Source organism: Grus americana, chromosome 10, assembly GCF_028858705.1.
Source record: "Grus americana isolate bGruAme1 chromosome 10, bGruAme1.mat, whole genome shotgun sequence".
NCBI classification, from domain to species: Eukaryota; Metazoa; Chordata; class Aves; order Gruiformes; family Gruidae; genus Grus; species Grus americana.
In genome coordinates this window covers 13,002,218-13,028,303 of record NC_072861.1, presented here as the reverse complement: position 1 = coordinate 13,028,303, position 26,086 = coordinate 13,002,218, and the positions used below count along the sequence as shown (strand labels likewise).

At 39.4% G+C, this 26,086-nt stretch overlaps 1 protein-coding gene across 7 annotated transcripts; it reads right to left on the bottom strand.

Moving 5' to 3' along the window:
- Positions 1-770: 770 nt before the first annotated feature.
- Positions 771-25,551, bottom strand: SPPL2A (signal peptide peptidase like 2A). 7 transcript variants are annotated; one of them, XM_054837275.1, is made up of 17 exons: positions 25,315-25,546; positions 21,391-21,510; positions 19,997-20,179; positions 19,109-19,198; positions 18,411-18,544; positions 16,174-16,325; positions 14,889-14,985; positions 14,486-14,587; positions 13,715-13,796; positions 13,140-13,214; positions 12,403-12,459; positions 12,196-12,249; positions 11,667-11,766; positions 10,747-10,824; positions 10,248-10,408; positions 8,107-8,140; positions 771-3,524 (listed from the first exon to the last, which is right to left on the bottom strand). In XM_054837275.1, the coding sequence occupies exons 1-17, from the start codon at positions 25,366-25,368 to the stop codon at positions 3,493-3,495; spliced, it is 1,605 nt and encodes a 534-aa protein (XP_054693250.1). In that variant the 5' UTR covers positions 25,369-25,546; the 3' UTR covers positions 771-3,492. The 7 variants fall into 7 exon arrangements, with proteins under 7 accessions (XP_054693250.1, XP_054693255.1, XP_054693252.1 ...); XM_054837280.1 differs by lacking the exon at positions 25,315-25,546 and adding an exon at positions 22,259-22,407 and having other exon boundaries at positions 8,105-8,140; XM_054837277.1 differs by lacking the exon at positions 12,196-12,249 and having other exon boundaries at positions 25,315-25,547.
- Between the last annotated feature and the right edge of the window lie 535 nt (positions 25,552-26,086).

Here is a 26,086-nt window from a genome sequence, read left to right as displayed (position 1 = left end):
TACTTTTTAAAATAAGTAAATCCAAACAGCATTTTGGAGCGTTTTCTCCCAGTTTCACTCAATTACTGTGACTCAGTGCTACTGGAACCTGCAGTGTATAAGCAGAAGAGGCTGAAAATAACTTAAAAACATGTTAAACACAAACATGCATTCACACAGTTCTAGGGACGTCTCAAGGATCGCATATCAGGTGGATTCAGGTTCAGGGATTTTTTTTTTTTTTCCCCCCTCCCCACTAACATTTCCCACCCAGCCTGAGTTTCTGAGTTTCAAGACAGATGCCTGGCTTTTACTTGCCCTTTGGGTCTAAGGCTAAGTACACTCAGTTGAACAATGCTTCTGCAGCACTATTTCCTGGGCTGAACGCAAGTAAGCTTGTTACCATCAAGAAGTTTGCACGTGTTAAGTATCTAACTCACTGTTTGTCAGGTATGCTTTCACAGAGCCCCACCGCTAACAGCTGTGCAAGAAGCATTTCCTGAGTTAGACCAGTGAAATTGATGTAGCTCAGTTCACAGAGATCAGTTTGCCTCTCTGCACAGCAAAAATAAATAATAAAAAAAAGGCAATCCACCAAAACCTACCACATAGGTATTTACAAACTGAATCATAACTTTGATACATGAGGCAGGATGGATAAAGACTGCGACTACATTTTATGGAGAAGTATCATGAATTATTAATTTATTTAGTATTATGAAGTGTTAACTGTTTGGCCATGAGCTTTCACAGTAAGAAAAAGACGAGTCAGAACAAAGCAATTACTCAACTTTTTTTTCCCAAGTAACGTTTATTAATAACATCCTTAAAGTGATAACTTAAGAGTCATAAGGAAGGGGGCTGTTGTCAGTAAACATACAATGAAAAAGTAGTAAGATTTTTGTATTAAAGTATGACTAAAAAGGTTTTTAACAGTGTTTAGCCCAACCAAATTTAATATTAAGAACATTCAAAATTGCTAAGTGTTGCAATCAGTTCTATTGAACTTATAAAAACCTCATTTCAGTAGTCAATACTAACCTATTATTTATATAAAATTTTAAACTCCATTCTTAATTTTTGTAAACAAAGCACCTAAGCATTTGAAAGAAAAAAGTTAGTTTACATCCCATTAAACTGCAGCACATGTGTGTGAAACCTCAGGCATGATCAGGCAGGGAGCATAATTAGGCACAGAACAAGACCAAGTTTCCACAGCCAGCTGCTGAATACACTTATGTTGCCCAAGGTGTTCCTTAGTTATACTAATTCTATTATCATTTATAGCTGAAAATTTAATAAATCCTCCATACAGAAGATTTCAAAGAGAAAAAGGAGTCACATTACATAGATTTGTGATGCTTCTGAGGGCTTTGAGTAGTGCATGACTGAGTTATGACTTCTTTATCTCTCTCAAGAATTTTCAGAAACTTCTTCAAAACCATTTAACTTTGGCAGACACTGGGCTTGTCAGAGAGCATGACAACACATCAGAGGACAAGTTTTCAGTCTGCTGTTGCAACACTGAGGTATGCTGCGATTTATCATTAAGTGCCAGTCAAATAGAAATTGAAGGTGGTGCACAAAATCATTGTATTCTGAGGCTGTCAGTTCAAGCTTAGGTCAAGAAAGTCAAGAGGGGCAACTACTAACACATGAAAACGGCTTGTAATTTTTATTTTCTTAGGGAAGTTGCAAACGAGGTGGTTATCTTACCCGTATCAACTGGCACCACGGTCAATCTGTGTGAATGGCAACAACTGATACTCAGACTGTAAGTCTGCCTGCTCCTGACTCTTGCAAACAAAAGTTTAAACTTGATATAAATTACGTAAAGCGGCAAATTTGCAGTAAGCCTTTGTTAATTGCCAATATAGATTTACAATTGTCTTAATTAGCATACTTCCAAAGTAAATCTAGCTAAACTAGATTTAATCTGGGTAAGTTTTCCTGAGCCAACATGCCCCAAACTAACTATAAACGTCTAAAGGTGACCTTCAGACGAACAGCGAGGCACTTATGTGAGGCACTGCAGGAAAGCCTGCACTGCCACTGCCCAGCGTGTGCTGATTCGGTTGTTTTCTCCAGGGTTCTTGAGCTTGGACTGACTATAGGAATGACATTCATTTAAAGAATAGGAAAAATGTTTTAATGACTACCTGACATTAGCACTAAGTGAACTCAGTGGTTTCCTGTTGTTGCCTTCTCCAATTTTCTTTGGTGTAAAGTGTTAGCATTACAGCTATACAAATTTTCTATGCCTAATCCCCCTCAATTTGCAGTTTCCTGAAAAAAGAAAAAGTGTCAAACTCAAACTCTTCTAAATACAAACTAATGATTTAAACTATTTCTCCTTTTCCAACTCTTTAAAAGCTAACACAAGTTAAGATTAAACAAGTTAAACACATGCATTGGCCTTAACTAACACAGGCGCTACTAGCACTATTCAAACCTGTTGTTTTGTCTATCAATTGCAAAGAATTTTCAAAAATAGTTGGGTTTTCTTTTTTTAAAAAAGTATGGTGTAGATGCAAAAGCTAAAAAAACAAGAAGAAACTGTCCTGCCTTCCCCAACCCTTTGAACTGATCCACAGCCAAATGAAGCCCACAGACACAGACCTAGTCTCAATGGGTAGAAGAAGAACCAGGCCAGAGTTAACATTTCACCCCACTCCCCCTAAACAGCACTTCTTGAGCGAAAACCCTCTTGCCTTTCACACCAACTTGTTTGTCAGCTCTTCCAGGAGCTGCACCTCAGTTTCCAGGATCACTGTGTAAGTACCTCCCCCCCTTTTATTTTTTGGAAATGGTTGGCAATGTATATAATCCGAAGACTTGCATCAAAGCTTAACAATTTTCACAATTAAGGCATAAGCTAGTGATACTACAAGGGGCAGGGGGGGAAAGAGCTCACAACCCCAAGTTGTATTTGCCTTGTTACCTATTTTATGGCTTACAATGTACAGAGACTAACATACACACTGTTTATTCAATTACTTGTAATGGAACTATAGTTTAATTCTTTAGTTGCTATAGTTACATTACTGTCAATCTTTGCATTCAAAAACTGGAAAGAAATCCTATGAAGGGTATGTTTTTTTTTTTTTAAATGAAACTTGACTGGTCTTAATCAAAATTAAGAAAACATTTCATGTATGAAACTGATATGGGCAAGAAACCTTTATAAAAATATATTGTATAGAAACACATTTGGAAAATTGCATAGAAAATATCCTTTTATTTAAATCGAAATAAGGCACGGTTTTACTAGCTATGCTTTGGCTGTAAAAATGCAAGTCTACTTTGATTATTTTTACATTTTTCACAATATTTTCCATAAAAATATAGGTGTGGGAGTAAAAAAACCCTTTTACACAGAGTAGGAAATACACTATTGTAAAACTTCACCAAATTTACTGTAATTCATTTGTAGAAAATTTGAATACTATTTTAAATCAGGATCCTACATGTTATTGTCCTCCAGGCTGTTCACTGGCTGATGCTGTGCTTTCTTCATTTCCTGTATAATCCAGGTGTTCCATCATCTAAATATAAAAAGAAAAAAAAAAGAGAGAGATGGCTCTTTATAAAGAAATACTGCTTTTCCCCCATTGGTCCAAAGTATTTGTTAGCTAAGAGAAATATAATTAAACATGTGTTAGAGTGCATTTTAGCAGCATACAGGTAGGAAATCCTCTATAGATCAGAAAAGTATTTAAGCCAAATAATCAAAGCTCTCTTAGTTAATGCTTTCCACTACAAAGCTTCTCCAACCAGGGATCCAAGTCCTCTACAAGAAATTAACTTACAAAAGTGTCTCAATTATTAAATATAGAGAACAAAAAACCCCCAAAACTACTGGGGTTTAGCAAATTTTTTCAAGACACTGTTTGGAGAACTGGAAATAGACCCTAGGGCCCTATCTAACATTTACAGGTAGCAAACAATAGCTCGAATAGAAAACACTAGCTTTCTCTTTTTGTGACAGTAAAAGCTAGCTATATTACAGTTAGTAAAAGCATACTGTACTGGCAACATTTCTTTGTAAATTTTCCTTTTCTTTTAAAAAGGATAAAGAAAATGGAATTGTAAAGTCCTGCAACAGAAGATAATCTAAACCAGATTATTATATAGACTGATTATACTTTCCAATTAATGTAAGCGATTATGTCACCTGAATAACGCAAGACCAGGTTGTACTTTTCCTGACTAAAAAGCAGCCTGTTTCCTTATCCACTGCTGTATTGAGGGCTGTGAAGGCTCCCCTTTCCTCCCTGGGACAAGGCATTGAATAAATTACAGTGGTAATACACACATTTGTTAGCATGACAAACTGAGACCCATCAGTTTGAGGGCTTCAGAATTAAGCATAATTAACAAGAGGCCAAGGACTGGACAGTTTTGACAGCTGACAACCAGAGACAGAAGGTATAGAAGTAGCAAAACTAATGCTGAAAAACAGACCGTGTCAAGAAGCTCATATGCCCAGCGTGGCAGGATTATTAGGACAAAGGCATAATGCTTTCGGCATCAAAAGGTAGAAAACCCTACATACGGTCTTCCGTAGTGGCATAGCCTGCCCAGCAGTAACAAGGCTCCCTGTCTGTCTGTAAAACAGCTGCTCACCGTGTGGGTTCTAACCTGGGCAGATTTCCATGCGATGAGGACAAGATTGCTTTCTTGTCTTACTAGCACCCGCTAGAGGATCCTTGGCGAGACAAAGCCAGGCTCTGACACTGTTGTGTCATATGCACTTTAGCGTGGTATGATTCTATACACAGGGCAAGGACAGTAGTTCTTCTCTAGCCATCACCCACCTCTGTGCCATACTTTCTTTTATGCCAACACAACTGTTTCATTACAATCATAACTTATTAAAAGCAGGTTTGCTTAAACAAGCTGTTTCCCAATCTGGATGCACCAACATGCCGTGCAGTAAATTGAGATGACAGTTCCATGACACAAACAAGTCACTGGGACTTAGGAAAGGCTTAGGAGACCCTAGTGGCCACAGTATCAATTGGACCAAAACTGGAAAAGGTCTTTCACATCCCTCCCTTCACATGTCAGAATTAAGACAACAAGAACTAAGGCAGGCACTAATCTTGCAACACACCTAAGAATGAGTTAGAGCAATAGTGCACGCTCAGTTCCACAGTGAATACCAAGCTCCTGTGCTGATGACAATCTTGCATTCACTTCAGTACATCTAGAACTTTCCCCTTGCACTGTGACCAAAAATCCACATCAAAAGTCACCCAAAGCTAAACACTCCCTACAATTACAGAAATCAAACCGTCATTTTGAATGAGGATTAAAGTATTTGTTTCCAGGAAAAAAAACAACAACAAAACCCCACACAGTACCACATTACATCAAGTAATGCCATGTATCTTCCTTCAACCTAGGGAGGATCATCTAACAGCTGGCATAGAGAAGGTTGTTTTGGGAAGCATTTTTCTAAAATGTTTCCCTATTAAATTGACAAGATGCTTCCAGAAGGAAGTGTTAACACTATTTGCAACAATTCGGTGTATCCCAAAGTTAACGATTCTTCTCTTAATCCTACAACAAGGTAAGTAGCACAAAGCGTACTTACACCGGAGATAGCGCCTGTATTGAAATTTTAAAGTCTCTGCTTAATATATAGGATTTTTAAGTTAACTTTAAAACCAAAATGGCTAGCAGAGCATAAAGGGTGTTTGGGGTTTTTTTTTGATATACATAAATGTTAAAACGCAAAAAAAAAAAAAGCCACTCCACCCCATTTCTAATCTCTCCACCATACAGGAGGAGGAGAGCCCACAACTTGAAGTCAGGGACAACAGCTGCCTTTCTGAAAGTGTAGGATTGCACTAGGCAGCTTTTTCCAGAAGTCTCTCTCAGTTGTAGGTTCTCTCAGGACAACCCCATACTCAAAGCCTCAGCAGAAGCTGCAGGAATCTTTACAACAACCAGCAGCAAGATGAAGGCACCACGCTAAAATCCTGGACAAAGTTGTGTTTCAAGCCTCAAAAGAGCCAAAGGAATCAGATCGTACATTGTGGAGGGCTGATGAAAATTTCTGAAGTGGAAAAGAGATTCAGAAGCTTTTCTGCCACATTCCTGACAGTTTTTAAGGGGGGGTGTCAAGATAGCTTTGTAACTAAAGCACATTTATGTTTGACCTATTTCCTAAACATGCTGAACTATTAAAAACCAAAATAAACCCCAAAAAACCAAAAACCCACAGAGCCAAACCAGAAAAGGCAACACAAACTCCTACCTGTAAAAGAGTACATAGCACCTATGCACACACTCGACTGCAAGATTCATTCTGATGATGTTGCATTCACGTAATTCTTAACAACTTACAGCTACGATCAATTTGCAAGTATCTAAAAATAGGATCTAAAATTGCAGTACTAAACAGCAGGTGTGTGCTGTGTAACATGCCAATGACAAATCTTTTGATTTATTATTTCAAAGAGAGATAAGAAATCTTGCTAAACACTTCAAAGTGACAAACTCTAAAACGTTGCAAGACTATTGTATCTAGAAGACTTTGAAGTTCCATTAGTCCACTAGATTTTTCATGTTACTAAAATGATTTCATAGATTGTACTGATACAAAAAACAAATAGTATTTTTAAATTAAATCAGTAACTGGGAAATAAGTATCGAATTAGTTTATCATGTAGGCATACACGAGGAATACAAGCAATCCAGAAAACCCTTTATTATACGCTTCCCAGGAGCAACAATGCCCATTTAGTGGTAGGAAAGTAGGTATGTTACCCTCCCAAGAAATCCCTGTGCTTCAGTGAATAGTTAAAATGTTCTTCTGTGCAGCAACTCATTACAGCTCAAGACTACTCCATAAAAAAGCCGCACATGGCATAACTAGAATTTAAGACTGCATCATTATGCAGAAACAGAAATGCTCTCAGCTCAGAATTACGGGACCTCAGAGCTATCTTTGGGAGTCAAGTATTTCCCATATGTATATAGTAGAAACTGAAAAACTGATTTTTAACAATCCCGTCCAAGAACTTGAGTGCACACAGCAGGACAGAAGAGTTTTAAGTTAGAAATACAGCCTGGCCATCTGATTTTAATCTGCACTCGACCCCTCCCACTTCCTAGCCTCTTCTTGGGTTTGTATCTACTTTCTTTATTATTAAGGCTTTTTAATGAGACTTAAATTGTTAAGGTGCTGTCTATTAGAAGAAAGAAGCTAGTGAGAAAAGTACTTTTTAGTTCAGAATTTAAGACATAGGCACAGTTCACCATCTCAAAGTGTCATCGGTGTATAGGGCAGACAAGCTATGCTTTATAAATAGATGTATAACTCTAGACTGATGACTATAATTCAAGTTTATATTTAAATGCCTAAATTCTGCAAGAAGTTGACATTTGAAAGCTTGCATTGCTCTCTCCATGCTGTGCTTGAGACAGCAGACAGCTAAAATAAATATCAGTGTTAGCAGCCATGAGCTGTAGCCTATTAATGTTAAACCTCCTCGCTGCAGGATAGAAGCTGTACAGCAGCAAGACCACAAAAGCTGCTCCAAATCCTTGTTCCCTGTCCCACTGCAAGCACTGCAGACAGTACAGGACAAAGTATACTGTTGAGTAATAAGACAATAAACTGCAGACACAGTTACCAAAGGCAAATTGTAATGCTGAACATTATAACAGAGGACAACAAAATTGTTGTTTAGCACTAAACAGGTTTTCATGTCAATGCAGTAGCACAAACATTAGGTAAAGGACTTCTGTACAGGTAACAGTGGAGGAATTAACACCAATTCTAAATACTGAAGACACTACTAAGGATTTGGGAAATTATAGAGAGGCATACAAAAGCTTGCCTTCAGGCTTAGGACTGATGGCTCCATTAGTATTTTATATTAAGTTTTCTTGTATTCTTTTAAAGAAGGAAAAAAATCCCCAGTGCCTAGGCATAAAAAGAGATTTATAGCTTGTCTTCACTTCTACCCTCTTCTATTGAATTAAAAGGAAAAATTAAATAGAAGATAGACACAAAAAAGAATGAAAAGAGGAAGCGGAGGGGGAAAAAAAGGAAAAAAACCCAAAACATAAGATGATTCATAAAGTTGCATTAAAAGAAGGCCATAATCACACCTTGTAGCAAAGGCGTCCTGGAGGAGTCCGATACCTAAATAAAATTCATTCCATTATTAAAATCATATACAACAAAAATCACAAAAACCCAAAAATAAAAAACCCTAACTAATAGACTATAAACAAACAGCAGCATTTGTGAAGGTTAGTCACCTGATACAGTGCACATGTTCTTGTACCCCTATTCTTAGGACGCTTTGCCCAAACAAGCCTGCAAGGTTTCTCTGTTCCCATGAGGACAAAGCAAACCTCTACAGAAGCCCGGTCACCCTTGTCAATGGGACCAAATTACCACTGTTGTAGCAAAAACCAGTGTTCTGTCACCTTTCTGTATCTTTCATCCTCAGAAAAAGCACTGAACGTTGGAGACTTCAGCCCCGGGGTTTTGTGGGGTTTGTGGGGTCTTTTTTTGTGTGTGTGTTTGAGTTCAGTAAGGACAGTTCAAAACAGAAGTTTATGTGAGCAGGACAACATATGAGAAAGATCAACACTGCAGCATTCACAGTGCAACTTGAACACCCTCTGGAAAAAAACTAATATAGAAAAAGTTCTTCAGAAAGTTATAGAAAAATAGGGGTTAGTAAAGTTACACAGAGGTGTTCAATCACAGACAAGCCTAACTCAGGGGTGGTGGAGTGGGGTGGAAATCAACATTTTAAATTGTGCCAGAAATGAAGTAATCTGACCTCAAAACAAGCTGAAGTTCAGAGCACTTTTAATCCTTCAAGAAACCAGTTGAAAGGACATGAAATAACTACTATGGCAACATAATTCTTCCAAGTATGAGTTTCGCTATGAGAAGTGCAAGAAATTTTTGTTGCTAAAGAGAGTTGCCAGATTTACTTAGGCCAATCTTACTTGGAACTCAAGTAACAAAAATAAATTGCAAAGCTTTTTCCCCACAACAGGCCCAGAGTTACTGGGCTTCATATATGCGACACTGTTTATTTTAGAGTAGCAAAGAGTCACCAATTTATATACAAATGCATGGTAAGCCAAATTCATTCTGACCTACAAAGAAACATTTTTATTCACTGCACCTATGAAAGGAGAAGAGTTGGTTTTGTAGACAAAAAGACAACATATCTAGTTAAAGCTGAGGATCTCCTGAGTAATTTCATAACTCCAGCTGAAGCAGGTATAGAGTATTAGTTAGATCAACACAAGGTAGCATTTAGCTGACAGTACTATAGGAGCTGTGTGCCTACAGTTTTACGTTTACAAGAATTACCACCACCTTGACTTCCATTGATCTACTTAAACCTTGCAATCCAGAAGATGAAAAAGCAGGAGCTTTTCAGGAGCTTCGCATCACCCACCTCCCCCCGCAAGAGACTATCCATTCTCTGAGCGGAGTCCAACACAGCTGAGATACAGGTGATAGTTTCTGAATTCAAACAATATTGGACTTTAGGTCTCAAACAAAATTTAGAGTAATCCCAAGACTGGTCTCTCTTCTGATAAAGGCCAGCTCCTACGGGCAAGTGGCACACTCGGCTACTACAGGAAGTCAAATCAGTGAGCATGTGCACGTGCCAGCTGGCAGAGACAGACAGCTGGTGGGATTGTAAGGACTGCCACTCCTGGGTAGTGTTAGAGATAACTGAAGGGGAAATGCAGAATACCCAAGGCAGCGTGCACAGAGTGTGCGCTGCGATAGGAAGCGGTCATATAGCCACCCAGCTATTTCGTTGCTGAATGCTCCATATAAGCCTGACCATGCAGGACACCAGTGATGCATGGAAACTTTCTAAAATTCTAGTTGATTGCCAGGTTTTTTTGAACTGTCTCAATACAGGACAGTGCAGACTGGAATCTGCATACTCAGTTCAGTGACTCATGTTATACCACATCAAGATGATAGTTGAGGAATGTTAAAATATTTCAAAGAAAACAAACCAAACAAATGACTTCTTCCCATGAGTACCGAACCAGCTATTTCATCTCCCCTAAGCTTTGTTCTGCCATGTCAACTACTAGACTAAGATTTTCTTAAGAGTAAACACTATTTTTCCTTATTAGTTCCAGAAGATAACATGAAGACTAGCAAAAATGGGATTGTGGGTGATATATTACCAAGTACTTAAAGAAGCATATACTCAAAGGAACCACCAACAAAATACTAAAGGCATCCAGCCTACCTGATAACTGCTTCCTTTCCAAAATTTCTTCATCTCTTTGCGCCTCCAAGCAACAAGCGAGCTAGTAATGAGTGTACATGGTACAAGATAGAGAAGGGCAGGTTGTCCCATCTTCATTAATGCCAAAACAATGAAAGTCAGCACCATACCAATGGCATAAGCTACAAAAAGATATTTATACATACACAATCAAGAACAGGAGAATTTTTAAATTAAGTCACTCATTTAGTAAGCCAGAATTTTTTTTTTTTTTTTTAAAAAGTGGTATCTTCCTTGTTAATATAACTGAAGAGGGACAATAGGTTGCTCTGTATTTGCAAGCTTTCTCAAAGCAAGTACTATAAAGAATACTCACCTTAAATATGGACAGGCATATTAAGAAGAGATTGTAATGAGATCCTTGACAACATTGAACCTTTACCTGAAGACAACTATCTAGTTCTGCCATTTAAAAAAAAGCTAGCATGAAGATTAATGTTGCTGAAATATCACGATTTACCTATTGTACAGGAAATGTAGTATACAGAAGATGAACTTGTTTGAACATCAAATCTTCGACAATAGGCAACCAGAAGTCCTTGAAGAATAAAATAAAAAAAGAGGATTAATTAAATATTTAGCCATACATTTTTTTCTTCCCAATCCTCCAAATCAAAGCAGCATAAAAAGAATGTATAGTAAGACTTCCCATTACTGTATGTTATCTTCTTCCCATTTATTTCTGGAAAGCCAAGAACCAGTTTAAGAAATCCTATGGTAAGTCCTGAACTTCAAAACCATAAAGGAAATATGAGCCAAGTGAGCTTGGTATTAAAAGGTTTTGGTTTTTTTTAAGCAAGCTAATTACATTGTGCTATTTACAATTTTCTAATACAACAGAGTAACAACCTAGTTTTAATGCTTTTCTTAAACAGGATTTTAATGCTCGCTCTTAACAATCAGCAATTCTGCCTGCACGCTGTTCATGAGATGGTGCTTTGTGCCTGACTTAAGTAATTTGCTCAGGACTCCAACTATGGCAAAATTCATCTCTGAGAAAGATGGAAAAAGTCGATAATACATTTTCCATTACCTCACCTCTAATTAGGTAGTCTAGGATACAAAAATACTATGAAGTCACAGAATACTTGCTTTCTGTGAGATTTCTGTAAGATTTAATTAATACTGACAACTGAATTTATTGCTAGAACTTGTATTTACACAATGCAGTGCAACAGAAAAGCAAAACCCTTTACTATGTGTTCTGTGACATAATAAGCTTTCTTATATTGTGGCTTTTGTTGTTTTCTGCACTGACAGATCAAGGCAAACTGTTGCATTAGAGAGAGTTTATTCTACAAAGTAATTACTAAAAGTCAGTTGAGAATCAAACCCAAAATATTTAACCATAATTTACAATTGCCAAAAACATTTGCTCACCTGGGACAATAATGTCTCCAAAACCCAGGAGTGAAAATGGCATGTCACACAGTGTCGATGCAGAATATTCAAGTCTAGGCACTCTAATAACCACAGGTAACTGTAAAACAGTATTTCAGAAGCCCACATAAATCTAATCTAAAACATCCTGGTGGTTTGGATTTTTTTGTTTGCTTAAATTAATGAACAGTTTTAATAAAATTGATTTATTGTTAATGCAGAACTTCAAAATAGGTAGAACCTAAAGTAAAAACCAGAAACCAACACAGAGTGTGGATAACGCTTAAGGCAACAGGTAGGCTGGAATTTCAGAATTACAAATAATATGCACACACACACAAAAAAAAGTTAAAACAAGATTTAACCATATAATGGGAATAACAAGTCTGGATGATTAACCTAACTATAGAGTATTGATCAATGATATCCAGGCCCTGAAGAGAAATTTGGACAGTCAGGTTTTCCCCAAAAGAATAGTCTTTTCAGAGGGAATCATTTAAAAATCCAGTATCTGAAATACAATCCTTACTTTCTCATGGGGAGCTGAGCGTTCAGTAGGGACTTCCACCAAGTTTCCATCATTCTAGGATCAAACCCAAGTCAACAGGTATTTAATACTTAAAAGAAAACAGCAGAAGCTGGCTATATTTTGTGAGAAAGTTATGCCGAAAAGCATACTATGAATTAGCTACGCAGTGTCAGTACGTATGTTGCAACCTATTAAAACTGTTCATACCTTTTCACTGTTTCCAAAAGGACCAGCTGCAACTTCAACCATTATACTTGCCCCATTCTGAAATTAAGGTTATTTTTCAAAAGTTAGTGGTTTAATATACCAAAACATCCATACTACATTTACAAAAACTGCTTGTACCTCATCTTACAATTCAGGATTGGGAAAATCCTGAATATCAAAAGGAATGCACTAGTATCATACAGTACTATACAGTACTGTTTTCCATTAAAAACACATAGTCCAGCCTAAAATAACTGTTTAAAAAAAACAACAACAAATCCACTAGACACAGCTGGAAGTTTAGATAAAAACATGTCAGCTTTTTCTGCCATGAGCTTTCTGCTTCAAAATAAAAGAAGGTATGCTTGCATACAGTTCATACAACACTGCAAAAGAGCACTGCAGAAAGTACCAGAGCATGTTCCAATAATGGGTGTCAAAAGCAAAAGAAGGAAGAAAACTGGAGGACCATCATTTCTCACCATCATGCTGTCACACAACTGGGGACAGCTTACTTCTGGTCACATGAGTGCTGAAAACTTAGTCATTTAACAAAATTTACAGCCCATACATGATGAAAATTTAGGCCACTGCTGTCTTAAATGGGGAAAAAGAAAAGGAAGTCAGCATTTCTACATCGAGAATACTGAAAACACTTATCTGTTTGACAAAAATACTGCCTCAATGACCGAGAAAACATTTTTGGTTTTATTTTAAAGATAAATTCACAGACATACCTTTGTGATAAATGGTGTTATGAAGACAAAAAACACATCGTATAGAAGAAGAAGGCCTAGAAGTATCACACAGGACTGGCAAAAAAAGAAGAAAATATTACTGTAGGTTTTCAAGGACTGCATAGCCAGAGTCTGGTACCATTACTATACCCCATGTTAAAAAAAAAAAAAAAAAAAAAAAAAAACAAAAACCACACAACCAAAAAAACCCACCACACCAAACCCAACAACAACACTCCCCTCCCCCATGTTTTTATTCTGGCATAACATTTAGAACAGGATTAATTTCTTTTAATAATTATTAAAAATGGTATATTTTTTAAAAATATGTATTTCTTGAGGCCCCATCCCTGGAAGCGTTCAAGGCCAGGTTGGATGGGGCTTTGGGCAACCTGGTCTAGTGGAGGGTATCCCCACCCGCAGCAGGGGGGTTGGAACTAGATCATCTTTGAGGTCCCTTCCAACCCAAACCATTCTGTGAGTCTATGATTGAGTGTTGAAAACCTAATTCCTCACACTAAACTTACAGATTCATGTCATTAGAATACTTTCTTAAGGTAAGCAACTTACAGTACCTTGAAGTTGGGCATTTTCAGTGTTTTAATAAAGTTTAGGCAGAAAGCAACTCCCAAAATATCTTGCAAAATCCAAGCCCACCTAAAAATAAGAACACATTTTTTTAACACATTGTTCAAACTACCACTGGAATCTAAGTGCAATAACAATTTTAGATTTTGCTGGAAATAGCAAGATTGCAAAATAAGCAAGAAATTAGTTTTTAGGAAGTACTGCTACCAACACCACTAGTTTCAAGATGGTCAATTTACACTAGCCTCTGCTCGCAGATAGGTAACTGTTCTTTATCAGCGTACTACAGAGAAAATGAGTTGAACAGAGGCCATAACAGGGCTGCAGTGTTCACCTTCATGACTGCTCACTTGATTGGAAGCCCTACTTAACGTCTAGCTCAAGATGCTACTTAGGATTGCACTATAATATTTGTGGTCCCGTGCTTCCACTGAACTGTAGGAAGCATAGGTCCTATGGTCCCTACGCTATTTTTGCACTTTTTTTTTCTTCAGTGGCAATAATAAGCAATCAAGCTAGTTCTCCCTCATCTTCATAATTTTTTGTAACTTCAAATTACCACACAGTTCATTTGTATAGCTTTGTTCTCTATTCCCATGCTTCTTAAGCTTCATAAGTACTTTCATGAGCTTTTTTTTTTCTTTTAAATCAGCACTGGAGTTTAGGAGGATGCTATGCTCCAGAATTAGTTATACGGTGGGAAGTTAATTAATGACAATTATTCATATTACTCTTTTAAGTCAGAAGGCATCACTTACCTATCTTCATTTCGAAACACTGCCCAGATGACAGCTGCTGCTATGCAGAATACAGCAAGAAAAATAAGCCTCACTTCAATGTTTTTGTTGCAACATGTAATCCTAAAAGAAAATAATTAAATTAAAAAGAGAAAGCCCACAACAGCCAAAACACATGCATGTGTTATTACAGATCCTTAAGCTGACAAGGTGTTCCCATCACTATTTTAACTGTTGATTATGCTACAGATACCTTTAATAATCTATTAAAGGAGCTTGTAATTTTCTTTTGTAACAATCCCACACACTAAACCATACAGGAAACAATTTATCAAACTGTTCTCCTATTTTCACACTATCTTGAGTAGCAACCAGACAATTCCCAAAAGAAACCTCACATGTATAACTGAAAGGTGTACAATACCTGCACTGCCCAAATGGTATTTCTCCTATTAATGCTGCAAGGCAGTTGTACAGACTCATTGCAGATGCCAAGCAGAAGACTGATATTATAACATACACTAAATAAAAAGAAAGGAAGATGGGAATCAGTGACAAAATACAATAGAAAAAAAAATAGCAAACATGAATCAAACACAACGATGGACATTTGATATAAACTGTTAACAGTTAGAGCACTGCTATACAGTCATCGGAGACTCTAAGTCAGCTGATTACAGAAAGTGCTGAATTGTGAGTGTCTCTGCCATCCCAAGAGTTCTCATCAAGCAAAGACTTGAGTTTGGAAATTTCTGAAGTGATTTTTTTTTTTTTTTTTAACTTTGCCTCCCTTTTCTGTAAGAGGAAATATGTCATCTATTACTGCTTTTACATACTTTTATTTGGTTATGGCTAAAACCAAAGAGCTATTTTATTCTCCTTTAAGAAGCCTCTTTGTTCACTTCCTCCTAAATCTCACCTGAAACATCTGAGAGTAATCAGGGGACATTTTTAGCCTACACTTTTTGATCACATTAAAAGGTTCATCAGTCTTTAAGAGGGCATAAGTAAAGGTAGCATTGCCTATAGTCAAGATGATAAAAGCTGAACAAAATCAGAAGTTTCTTTTGCAGAAGCAGGAGGTTAACTGGTAACAAATTCTAGGGAAGAGTGAATTTAGGAAGCTTTCAGAATGAAAGTTACATTGTTTGCACTAATAAGTGTAATTTACAACAGTGTACATTTTCTGGTTGCATGATTTGAGGGCAGAAAAAATAAAAATCAATCAACAGTTTGAAACTACATTTTACTGGAATTGCATAATTCAGTAACTGAGCTTATTGCTAGCATGCCTGAGTTTACTCCATTATGGTAATGCCATTTTACCTGATGCTTTAATTAGGGCACTGCAACCCCAAACCCAAGGTCAATGCAGCAATACCTAACAAAACTTTCACTCTAAACACTACTAAGTTGTCATTGCCGTCCTCCCAAGAACATCGACATACATCATATGCTCTTTTCACTAGTTGCTAGTCACCTCTCCTCCACATTACTTCATTCAGAATAAGCACTGTCAAGGCAGCCTTTGTAAGAGTAGAAGAAAGCTTCTCTCTTTTTTAAGTAGCAACTACATCTTTTCAACCCTCAACTCATACATGGAGAGAACAATTAAAATAATCACATTCATTTTAGTTTAGAAATCTAGCTTTTTCATAATAAAATCATACAGAAAAAAAAGTCAAATGAGATTATCCATTGTTTCTTACCTAACCATTTGTAGAAGAAATAAAGCAACACCAGCATGACACAACAGATGACAACAAACAAGATAACTGTCACAGGGGTGAAAGTAACATTTTCTTCCTTCTTCCGCCTTGTTTCTCTCTCCCCCGGACTTGCTATTGCTTTCAAATTCTCACTGTTTTAAGAAAACGACAAACATTTACCTCAGGTGACAGATTATGAAAACATTTTACCTGGACCAGAACTGTTGGTTATAAAGCAATTAGACTGACAGCTTTTCAGTCTAATTCTTCATACCATTATTAGACTTAAAAATTAAGAAAAATGGTATGCTTATTGTTTGAGTTTCTCTCCACTTTTTAATGCACTTCTAACCTAGCATAGATCACAAGGAAAAGATTCTTAACTGCCCTCCTTTCCAATCGCGTGGTGATTGCAAACTTTAAGGAGTAGCCCCAACCAAAACCCTGATCCATGTGAGGAAAAGCAGTTTGATATCAAAACTCTTAAACTCCCTTGCAGGATGCACACACTAAACTCTGTTAGCACATCACCTCTGACTACAAAATTTCTTGGGCTAAATGTAGTCAATCTGATAAATATGTCTATGATAAATCAAAATCGTAGGTATGACACACTTTTAAAACATCAAATATAGACATTAAGTGTCTGCAAAAACCATTTATGTTAGCAGAATGAAGCTAGGTACTGGTTCTTTTACCCTTACACTTCATAATTGCAGAGTAAATGAAAGAAAGGGGGTGTAATTGGGGATTTTCACTGGGAGTAAGATTTCTGTGCATAAATACTCCATATTTATACCTCACCATGCAAAATAAAGAGATTTAAGTTGTTGCATTTGTTCTTTGAGCAGATAGCCCTACTGCTCTTTAGTACAGACACTAGTGCAACTTGCCCATCAGATAGCACGTTCCTGATGAATCCTAGGACCTACCTACAAAACACTGAATTCAGCACTGAAACAGCTACCTTCAAAAGGGAAAAACCCACAGGAGCAAGACACTTGGTTAGATGAATCACTTTCTCAGAGGACATGCTTTGAATAAGCAGCTTTAAAAAAAAAAAGCTCACCCTAGATTTATGAAAGCGCACTTTAACGAACTTAACATAATTACATCTAGGTATTTTACAGTATGGGAGACAGCATCACATTTTGTTATTTTAGCATTCAGTGCAGTTACACCCAATAGCACTGCAGGGTAAAAAAGAAGCATAATCACATCCAACCTTTAAAAAAAGAAACACACCTCCCTCACCCTTTACATCTTTAATCTCTTTAAAATCACTAGATTTGCATAACTAGTGGGAAAGAGGAAGCTGTTTTTATCACATACAATCCACTCCCCGTTGTTCTGGGGTACACGACTGACAACAAGAAGCCCCAGGTAGCAACACACGCTGGCCCATTCAGCATGTGCAGACATCCAAGAAGTACTGCAGACCAGTACCATGCTCTGGAAGACCAGCTATATCCAGTTTAACCCCAGGCTAAAACCAGTTCTGTGCACCAAGTGTGCTTCACTTCACTAAGCAAAGCCGCACACTCCTCAAGCACAGCGCGGAAACCCCTACTACCCCTGCGTTTGCCACGTTCTACACTTCCACTCCCTCCCCTTCCCTGCACAGGGACTGCCGCTGCCTCCTTGTCCCAGCCTATTGCCCCAGCTCTGTTACTCCACCAGATAACACACAAAGCTGAAGCAGATAAACCTGGTTGGACTGTCTGGAGCCAACCAGGCACAACCAAACAGCATTCCCCCATGCTCCCAGTGACAGGAGTGCGGTGCAGAGACATCCCAGAGCGTGCTGCACAGCCAGCTGGGATAAAGCAGTTGTACCGATCCCTGCCAATGCAGACACTACACACAACTACCTACGCACCTCTAGGATCATTAGATTTTAAAGGTGCCATTAAAATAGCTACTATTGGAGTATTGTGATGCTAGTTACAGGGTATTTGGTAATTTGCCAAAATGTTAACTCATTCCTCCTCTCAAGAGCTGCACTATCCCTCAGGGACTTTTACAATCTACTACTCAAGGTTCCTCAAAGACCTACAGCAATTTTTCAGAGGCTGCACTGCTCAAACATTTCATGGCAAAGCAGCTAACTGCACCTAGACCTGCTATTTCTTTTTAGCTACCAACCTAAAAGAACATAATTTCTTGCTGATCATAGTGACAGTTTTCACAAAATTTGTAGTTCACATAATTTAAGCAGTTCCATTTAACAAACTTACAGTTCTGCTACTCCGCTCCAGTAGCCTCCTAGTGCCACTGTAAACACAGCAATTAGGAAGATGACAACCATACTGCAGTCAAACTCTGGCAAAGGTGGTGAATACAGAGTCACATTAACTTCATTTCCAAGTGTCTGAAAAAAACAACATACAAGTTGGTTCATAAGGATGAAGAAATTATATTGCTTATTTTCCAACAAGATGCACATCATGATTTCCTGCTCTTAACCTACACAATGCTGAGAGCACGTTTTCATCTTACTGCACAAGACATCCCATATATTTGCCTGAAAGATATCATGCCAGTAGATACAAGCTCAACTGTTCTAGCTTCTGTGCTAAAGGAACGGCCCTCTCAGGCTACAGCTCCTGACGCATGTCAGGTATCTGCAACTGTATACATGGCTACCGGAAGGCTGTTTATCTTGTTTAGCAGGAAGACTTCTAAGATTACTCTCCCTCCAGCTAGGTATTATGTTTCGCATTCTTAGTGTTCTAATTAATCATTCTCTCAAATTAACCTGAATTAGGAAGACTAGCACTTCCATGACTTAATATCCATCCCCTTCTGTGAAAATGAAAGCAGATCTATGCACATTCAAATCAGGTAGACATCCGTATCTGACCTGAAATTATTTTATTTTGTTCAAAACCCTAAGTTGCTACAAACTATAAGATGCTGAAGTTATATTACTTACCAACTGCATATCTACTATGTCATTATATCTTATAAGAGCAACTGGAAGAGTCACATCTTCAAAATCTGTCTTGTTATCTGGAAGAGGAGACTGAAAGAGTATGTTGAGCCTATTTGCAAAGCAGGTTAGAACCCTAAAAGCAGATTATCCTTTAAATTTCAGTGTATGTGTAGGAAGGAAAAAAAAAAGTTCATTCATCACCTTTTGCAAAAGGTTAATGAAGAGACATACTTAAATCAAAACAGGTGATACTACCAACACATCTGGATTCATAAAGTTCTTGTGCTTTTACAGTATTACAAGGCATAATATAAACTTGTTATTCTACATGTTTTTAAAACAAGATTAACTTTTTGTGATAATCTCATAAATTGCAAATATTTGTACATATATGTTGCAGCTGTAATAGAGAACAAAAAAGCAACAGAAGTACCTGGAAAGATATCTCAAGATGCTTTTTTTTTTTTATTTCCAATTTTGGATTACATTTTCCTAGCTTATTTTTGTCTCGTGTGTCTAAAAGAAAGCATCACCTAAGATTACCGGGTTCAGAGTACACTAAAATTAGGGAACGATGAAGACAAGCATTTGCATTCAGAAACATGATTAAAGATACAAAGACCAGATTAAAAATACAATTCAGCTGCAGATACTTTTAGATGATACAACACAGCATTGCACAGAGCTAACTCCGAATGACCCTTTCCGTCTCAGGAAAAGCAGTCGCACCAGCGCAGCGCTCTCCAGGGAAGGTTAATGACTCACCCACACCTTGCTAGGGTCCCCTGCTTTTGGGGGTTCTCTCAGCTAACCCTGCTCAACACTGCATCGGACCAAACAGAGAAGACACTATTTCACTACAGAAGAAAACACTATGTTGTAACTTACCAGCCTAGGTTTACTGGCAATCAACAGCATTTTAGCACCTGAATTTTGTGCAATTCTTGCTTTCTCCAAAAAAGTGCAGTTTCCTCTCATCACTACGACTGCTTTGTCCTTCATTAAGCCAGAAGGAACTTCAGAATAATTGCAGAGTACCGTAGAAGTGAGGTTTTCCAGAATCCTGAAAGTCTGCAGAGAGTAAAGGGAGAAAAGGAACGCGATGAAAGTAGGAAATTTGACACTGCAAATTAATCTAGAAGACTACATTACTATCCTCCCTAATTTGAAGTTTGCCAGAAAGAGGCATAACAGAAAGGAATCATTAATTCGGCAATATAAAATCAGAGCAGCAGTTTCTGCAGTCTGCAATACTGAGAGACTTTTAGAGCAGCATATAGCAGAAATACCTGGCTATTTCTAAACGCAATTTCACAGTGGTTATTGCTATAATTTAAACATAAGAAACTGGTTATATAGCAAAATCACTGCTTGTAGTTCTGAGGAATCCAGCGTACACTCTGTGATATTTCCAGGCTTCACAAGCCAAAAGGACACTGACGGATACAACCAGAGTTCTGAAGCATAATACTTGTTCAAAAACAGATGGTGAGCCTGATAACACATTACTTATTACAAAAGAATTCAAAAAAAAAATTTCTGTCCTTATTTCAAAATTCAATTCCATATTGACAATTACTTCAAAATTATTTTCAGTTTTCTTCAGTTAGTCAAGACATCCCAGTGGCCAAAGTAGCACAGCAAAGATGTTTGGGGCAGACAGATGATTTTTACTCTGGTTTAGATTGAGTTAACCTGTTAATGAATGACAGGAGGGAAGGGAGAGAAGAGTGCCTTGATCACTTCCAAACACAAAGTATTTCCTGTTTATACGAAGAGCGCCTAAAGAAAATTTGTTTCTGCTTCGCACCCTAGTTTGGCTCAAACACACTCAGAAAATACTGCATGATGATACATTCCAGATACTCTCCTGTTTCACCACATGTTTTCAAGGCAATTAAGCAAAAGATCAAACTGATGAACCAATATAAGAAATCTGTTTCACAAGTTTACAACATTTTTGTAAACAAACAGAAGTTTCACTCCAAAATCTAAAACTTCGACAGACTGATAACACCTGAAGAAAAAAATTAACCATACCAGATGAGTATGTAAACATATTTAAAACCATTTCTAAATACAGAGAGAGTATCACCTTTGTAAACTTTAGTAGCTGATTTTTTACACTATAGATGTGTTCACTATAGAGGTTGGGCACAGGGAGACCCCAAAAGGTAAATATTCAATACAGCACCTATTTAAATTTTGAAGACCAGTTATAGGTGACCCAAATTCATACTGCATTCTAGTTTTCTTAGGGACTATGATTATAATCTACTTACAGCATTGTCCAGGCTCTTTGGAAGAGATATCCAATTAGAATTGTAAATTATGCAGTAATCCTTTGCTACTGGAGTTACACCATTTCCAGAAGCGTGCAGGATCCCCTCATCTGCAGTTACCTGCAATAAACCAGAGTGTTCTCAATTAAACAAAGTTCAGAATATCAGAAATTCTTTAAAAAAACTGTTAGGAAAGGAAAGAGCTGTTAGGAGAAAAGGAATTTATTCAATTAATTATTTTATAAGATGATTGATTCCATGAGAGAGAGGTAGCTTGAGAGCAGGATGGAGAAACAGTAAAAATCAAGTCACTCTATAATTATAAACTATTTATCCTCATTTCAAATACAATGTATTTTTTACATGTACAGTTCATGTCACCAGGTAGAATACCATCAAGAAACCCAGGCAAATTATTTCAGATTCTGTATCCTATACCTGCCAAAAAACCCTGTAAAATTTTACATAGAAAGCAATTAAAATAGTGGATGGAAAAATGGATTAAAGTCTTTCCCTCTTTGCAGACTCTAGAATTTCCCCTACTAATACAGGTATTATATAGCAATTCCTAGAATATTTTTTATCAAGTAAATGTAAACACAAAGAGATCAACTAGTGTCCTTTAAGAAGAATTCATATAGTTAAGGACTACTCTCAGAGTCCTTCAAGTAATATGATTTCTGTTATTTACTAATATATATGAATTTTAAAACTTCTGATAATTTTCGGGATATATACTTCTCCCCAGGCATTAATATACTAATAAAGGTCTGGTATCTAAGTGGACAAATTAACAGACTAAGGATTAGATGTAGCTGCAAAGCAGTGAAAACAAGTAAATGTCATTTGTATCTCAAAGAGGTGTCACCTTAAAAAAAACTGGGAGATGATCTCATTTCGACTGTCTTGAAAGAGAAACTGACCTAAATATCAGAAAGCATCAATAGATTAACAAAAAAACCTGTTGTAAATTCCAGGTTTGTCTGATATGAAGCTAGAAGTAGGCATGGGTAATGGGGGAAAGCCCAAATATTACTCAGATGTACAACACTAATCACCAACAGTGCTACAGAGGCATTTCTCCTCAGGCTAGCATATCAGTATTCTGCAGCAAGTGAGACCTAGGGAGAAAAGAAAAACATGTGACGATATTGTTTCAGAGGTTTATGTCTGCCTGGTTTGAATAGCAAAAAACCTCTTCAGAGGAATCCATTATATTGGCCATAGCGCATGAACATCTGCTGGGAGAACTGTGTCAAAGGGCCTGAGCACATTAACTGTTTAACATGTAACAGCTCGTCAGCTGTCAGCTAAAATAACTTGTTCCATGATTTATGATCAGCACAAAAATTATCAAGCTTCCCCTTAAGTGCACTCACCTAACAGTACAAACTAATGGCAAATTAAAAGCAATAAAAACCTCCAACAGGTGCAAATCCCAGATGTTTCCATCCATTAAAAGCTCTTTCTGCTTCATCAAGTAGAATAAGTGTTTTCTGGGTTGCAGGAAATCAAGTGTTAATGCTGCACAAGCCTAAGTCTACCTAGAAGGAGTGGTTACTTGCTTAATTGATATGCATGTTTTGTTTGGCAAGCTTCCCTTCTCTGGGGATGAATCAGGGAACACAATTCTTGCTCATGAGGCAGGGGGAGGGAGGACCAGAGCATAACATTTACCCTCACAGATTCATTGCTGAGCTATAAAAACAGCATTTAGAAGTTAAAAATGAAGAGAAACGCTACGTGCTACACCTCATTTGGAACATCCCCACTGAACTCTTGTTGCATCCACCTGAAGTTTTATTATTTCCTAATTGCTTCAGTATCCTCCTTTCACAACAGATAATGGCTACTAGTTTGGGTACGTGGCCTTGCAGTCAGCTGTGCCACTAAGCAGTACACAACAAATCTTATTCTCTGCACACATGCAAAGTAAAAATTTCTTACTGAGCACATTTTCAATCTTGTCACTTAAATAGAAGATTGTCTCCACAAAACTGCTCCTGAGAAGATTAACCTGCTTCCTTCCATAGGCTGACTTACTCCAGCATAAAAATGTTCCCACGTGGAGTAGAGGCGTGACAGCTGTCCTTACCTAAAGGGGCATCACCATCTCCTTTCACTTCAGGTTCAGGCAATTCCCAATGGTCCCTCACCTTCAAACAAATTTCTTCCTATTTTTGACAGGTGGTTCCCTCACTGTACTTCCTTTCCTTACCACCTTTAAACTTTTCTTGTATAATTCCTTATCTTTGATAGAAAAGAAGACGTCTCGTGCTGTCTCTTAATCCTTAGTTTTCCTAACACGTCCCTGGATATAAGCTTGGGCTGACTGCTGAGCTTTGGAGTGCACCAGTAACCCCACCACGTAGAATACTGGAAATTATATGAACCAGTGGACACAGAGACCAAACCAAACCCATATTTACAATGTCTGTCACAGTGTCTAGGTAAGAAATACAAGAAACTCAAAGGTACACAACAGGGAGAATATATTTTGTACATAGCAAGTAGCAACATAAACCTCACAGAAACATAAAAAGGTAGGAAAAAACTAGCCATGAACAGAGCAAGCATCATTTCCTAGTTCTGCTAGCGGCCCTGTGACACACACAAACTGTCCCTACTTCCCTCCCTCCGAGCATTGCAACCCATGGGAACCAGTGCCCACGCTCAGAGAGCGGCAGTGGTCCTTCCCTGAGCACCTACTACCTTCCCGAGTGCCAACTCCCCACACTGTTAGCCTCAGGATACTGTTCTTGAGGCTGAATGACCCAGTCTGATGCTCACCACTGCTGCAAAGGAAGAGGCAGGACACGGGGCCCAGAGTCTTAGAGGAGGGCAGGAGATGCCCCTTCCCTTGTCAGAAGGGGCAAACCATCGGGGTAAGGAGCAAATCCGCTCTTCAGAAACCCCCGACACAACTAACGACAGCTACATGGGACTCACAAACAGTGAGGGAGCTCTTTGCAGAGACACAAGCTACTTCACCCACATGGATTCTCAAGACACTAACGAACTGCCCTGTGCCCCTACTGTTGAGCATATCCAGTGGTGACTTCCTACACAGGAAAGTACTCTGCATCCTGCCTTACCAAAACAAGGTAAAAATTATGCTAAAAACAAGCAGACAGACAGACAAACAAACAAAACAACTTAGTGAAGTAGCATTTAGCGCTGATACGCCCTTCATACTGCGTAAGCAGATTACAGAGGTTTCTGGCTTCCCCATTTCACAACTCCATTTGGCAGAAAACAATCTACCAGATTTCCACGGTAATCTACACCTGTGTGCAGACAGAAGCTGCAAAGGTATCCCATACAGGAACCAAAATGGCATTTAAGCGAACAAGCAAACTAAAAGCCAGGACATGCACACCACAAGCTTCCCCCACCCTTCCCCTGCATCCTAATTTAAATATCTCTAAAAACAACATCAGCGTTTATCTATGCAGGCACCCAGGAGATTTGTTATCTAAACCCACCAACGCGTGACCGGAGCCCGGGCCCGGCCTGCACTCCCCGGGCACAGGGGAGAGGGCAGGGGCAACCAAGGGGCCCTGCCCGAGGCAGGCCCGGGAGGCCCGAAGCCACCCCGGGACACACTTCAGAGCCAAACCGCCCCTGAGGCGCTCGGAGGCGGGGGCACACACCAGTCCAGCTGGATAAGAGCTACGCGGACCGTGCCCGCAGCGGTCGGGGTCCTCCCGGGAACGGTTCCAGGGGGATAAGGCGGACAGAGGAAGCCCCTCGGCCGGCAGAGAAAGGGATGGGAAGCGACCGGCGGCCCGGCCGGCCCCACCGCCACCCCACAGCGCTGCCGCCACCCCGCAGTCGCCTGAGCCGCCAGACGCGGCACGGCCCAGGCCGGCCCAGGAGCCGGGCCCCGGCGGTTCCCACGGCTAGGGCAGCGCAGCCCCTTACCGGCGGGAGCAGCAGGCCCCACAGCGCGGCCCACAGCAGCCCGGCGGCCCTCATCTTCCTCAGCCGCCGCCGCCACCTGCTCGGGGAAGGGCCTCGGCAGGCCTCGGGCTCCCCCCTGCCCGCCACGGATCCTTTCGCCGCCGGCGGCTCCCGGAGCGGCGCCACTTCCTCTTCCGTCCGCCGCGGCCGATGGGGGCGGCTGCTCCTGCCGCCGGCGCGGCCCCCGGGCCACCGTGGCCCCCCCCCTTCGCCTCCGCCGCGGGGACGCCCGGCCCCGGCTGCAGGGCGGCACGCCCGGCGGGGGAAGAGTACCCCATCCCGCCGCCCCGTCCGGCTCCTGCTGCCGGGCCCGCAAGGCCGAGCCGGGGAAGGCGGCCGGGTGGGTGCGAAGGGGTCCATCACGGGGAGAGCCAGGGCGGCCCACGCGTGTTCCTGCTGACGGCCGGGACTGTCCCGTGCCCGCCCCGTGTTTCTTTTCGCCTTGTTCTTCCACTGTGGTTTTCTGGGCGTTCAGCAGCTGTCAGCTTGTAGGGTTTTCTGCCTAGCAGCTCCACGCTGTGCAGGTTTGAGGTACTTAATGCTACCTGAAACCCTTCTCAGCCATTACCAGCCAAAGGAAACAAGTCAGTTTTGTCCCATATCTCCCGAGACAAATCTGAGTATTTCATCTCGCTGCATCTTTCTGGATGATCAATGCACGGGAGAGAGGTACAATGAGGAGAGCAGTGGCTTTTAAGGGAGAGCAACAACTACATGAGAAACACGACCTAGA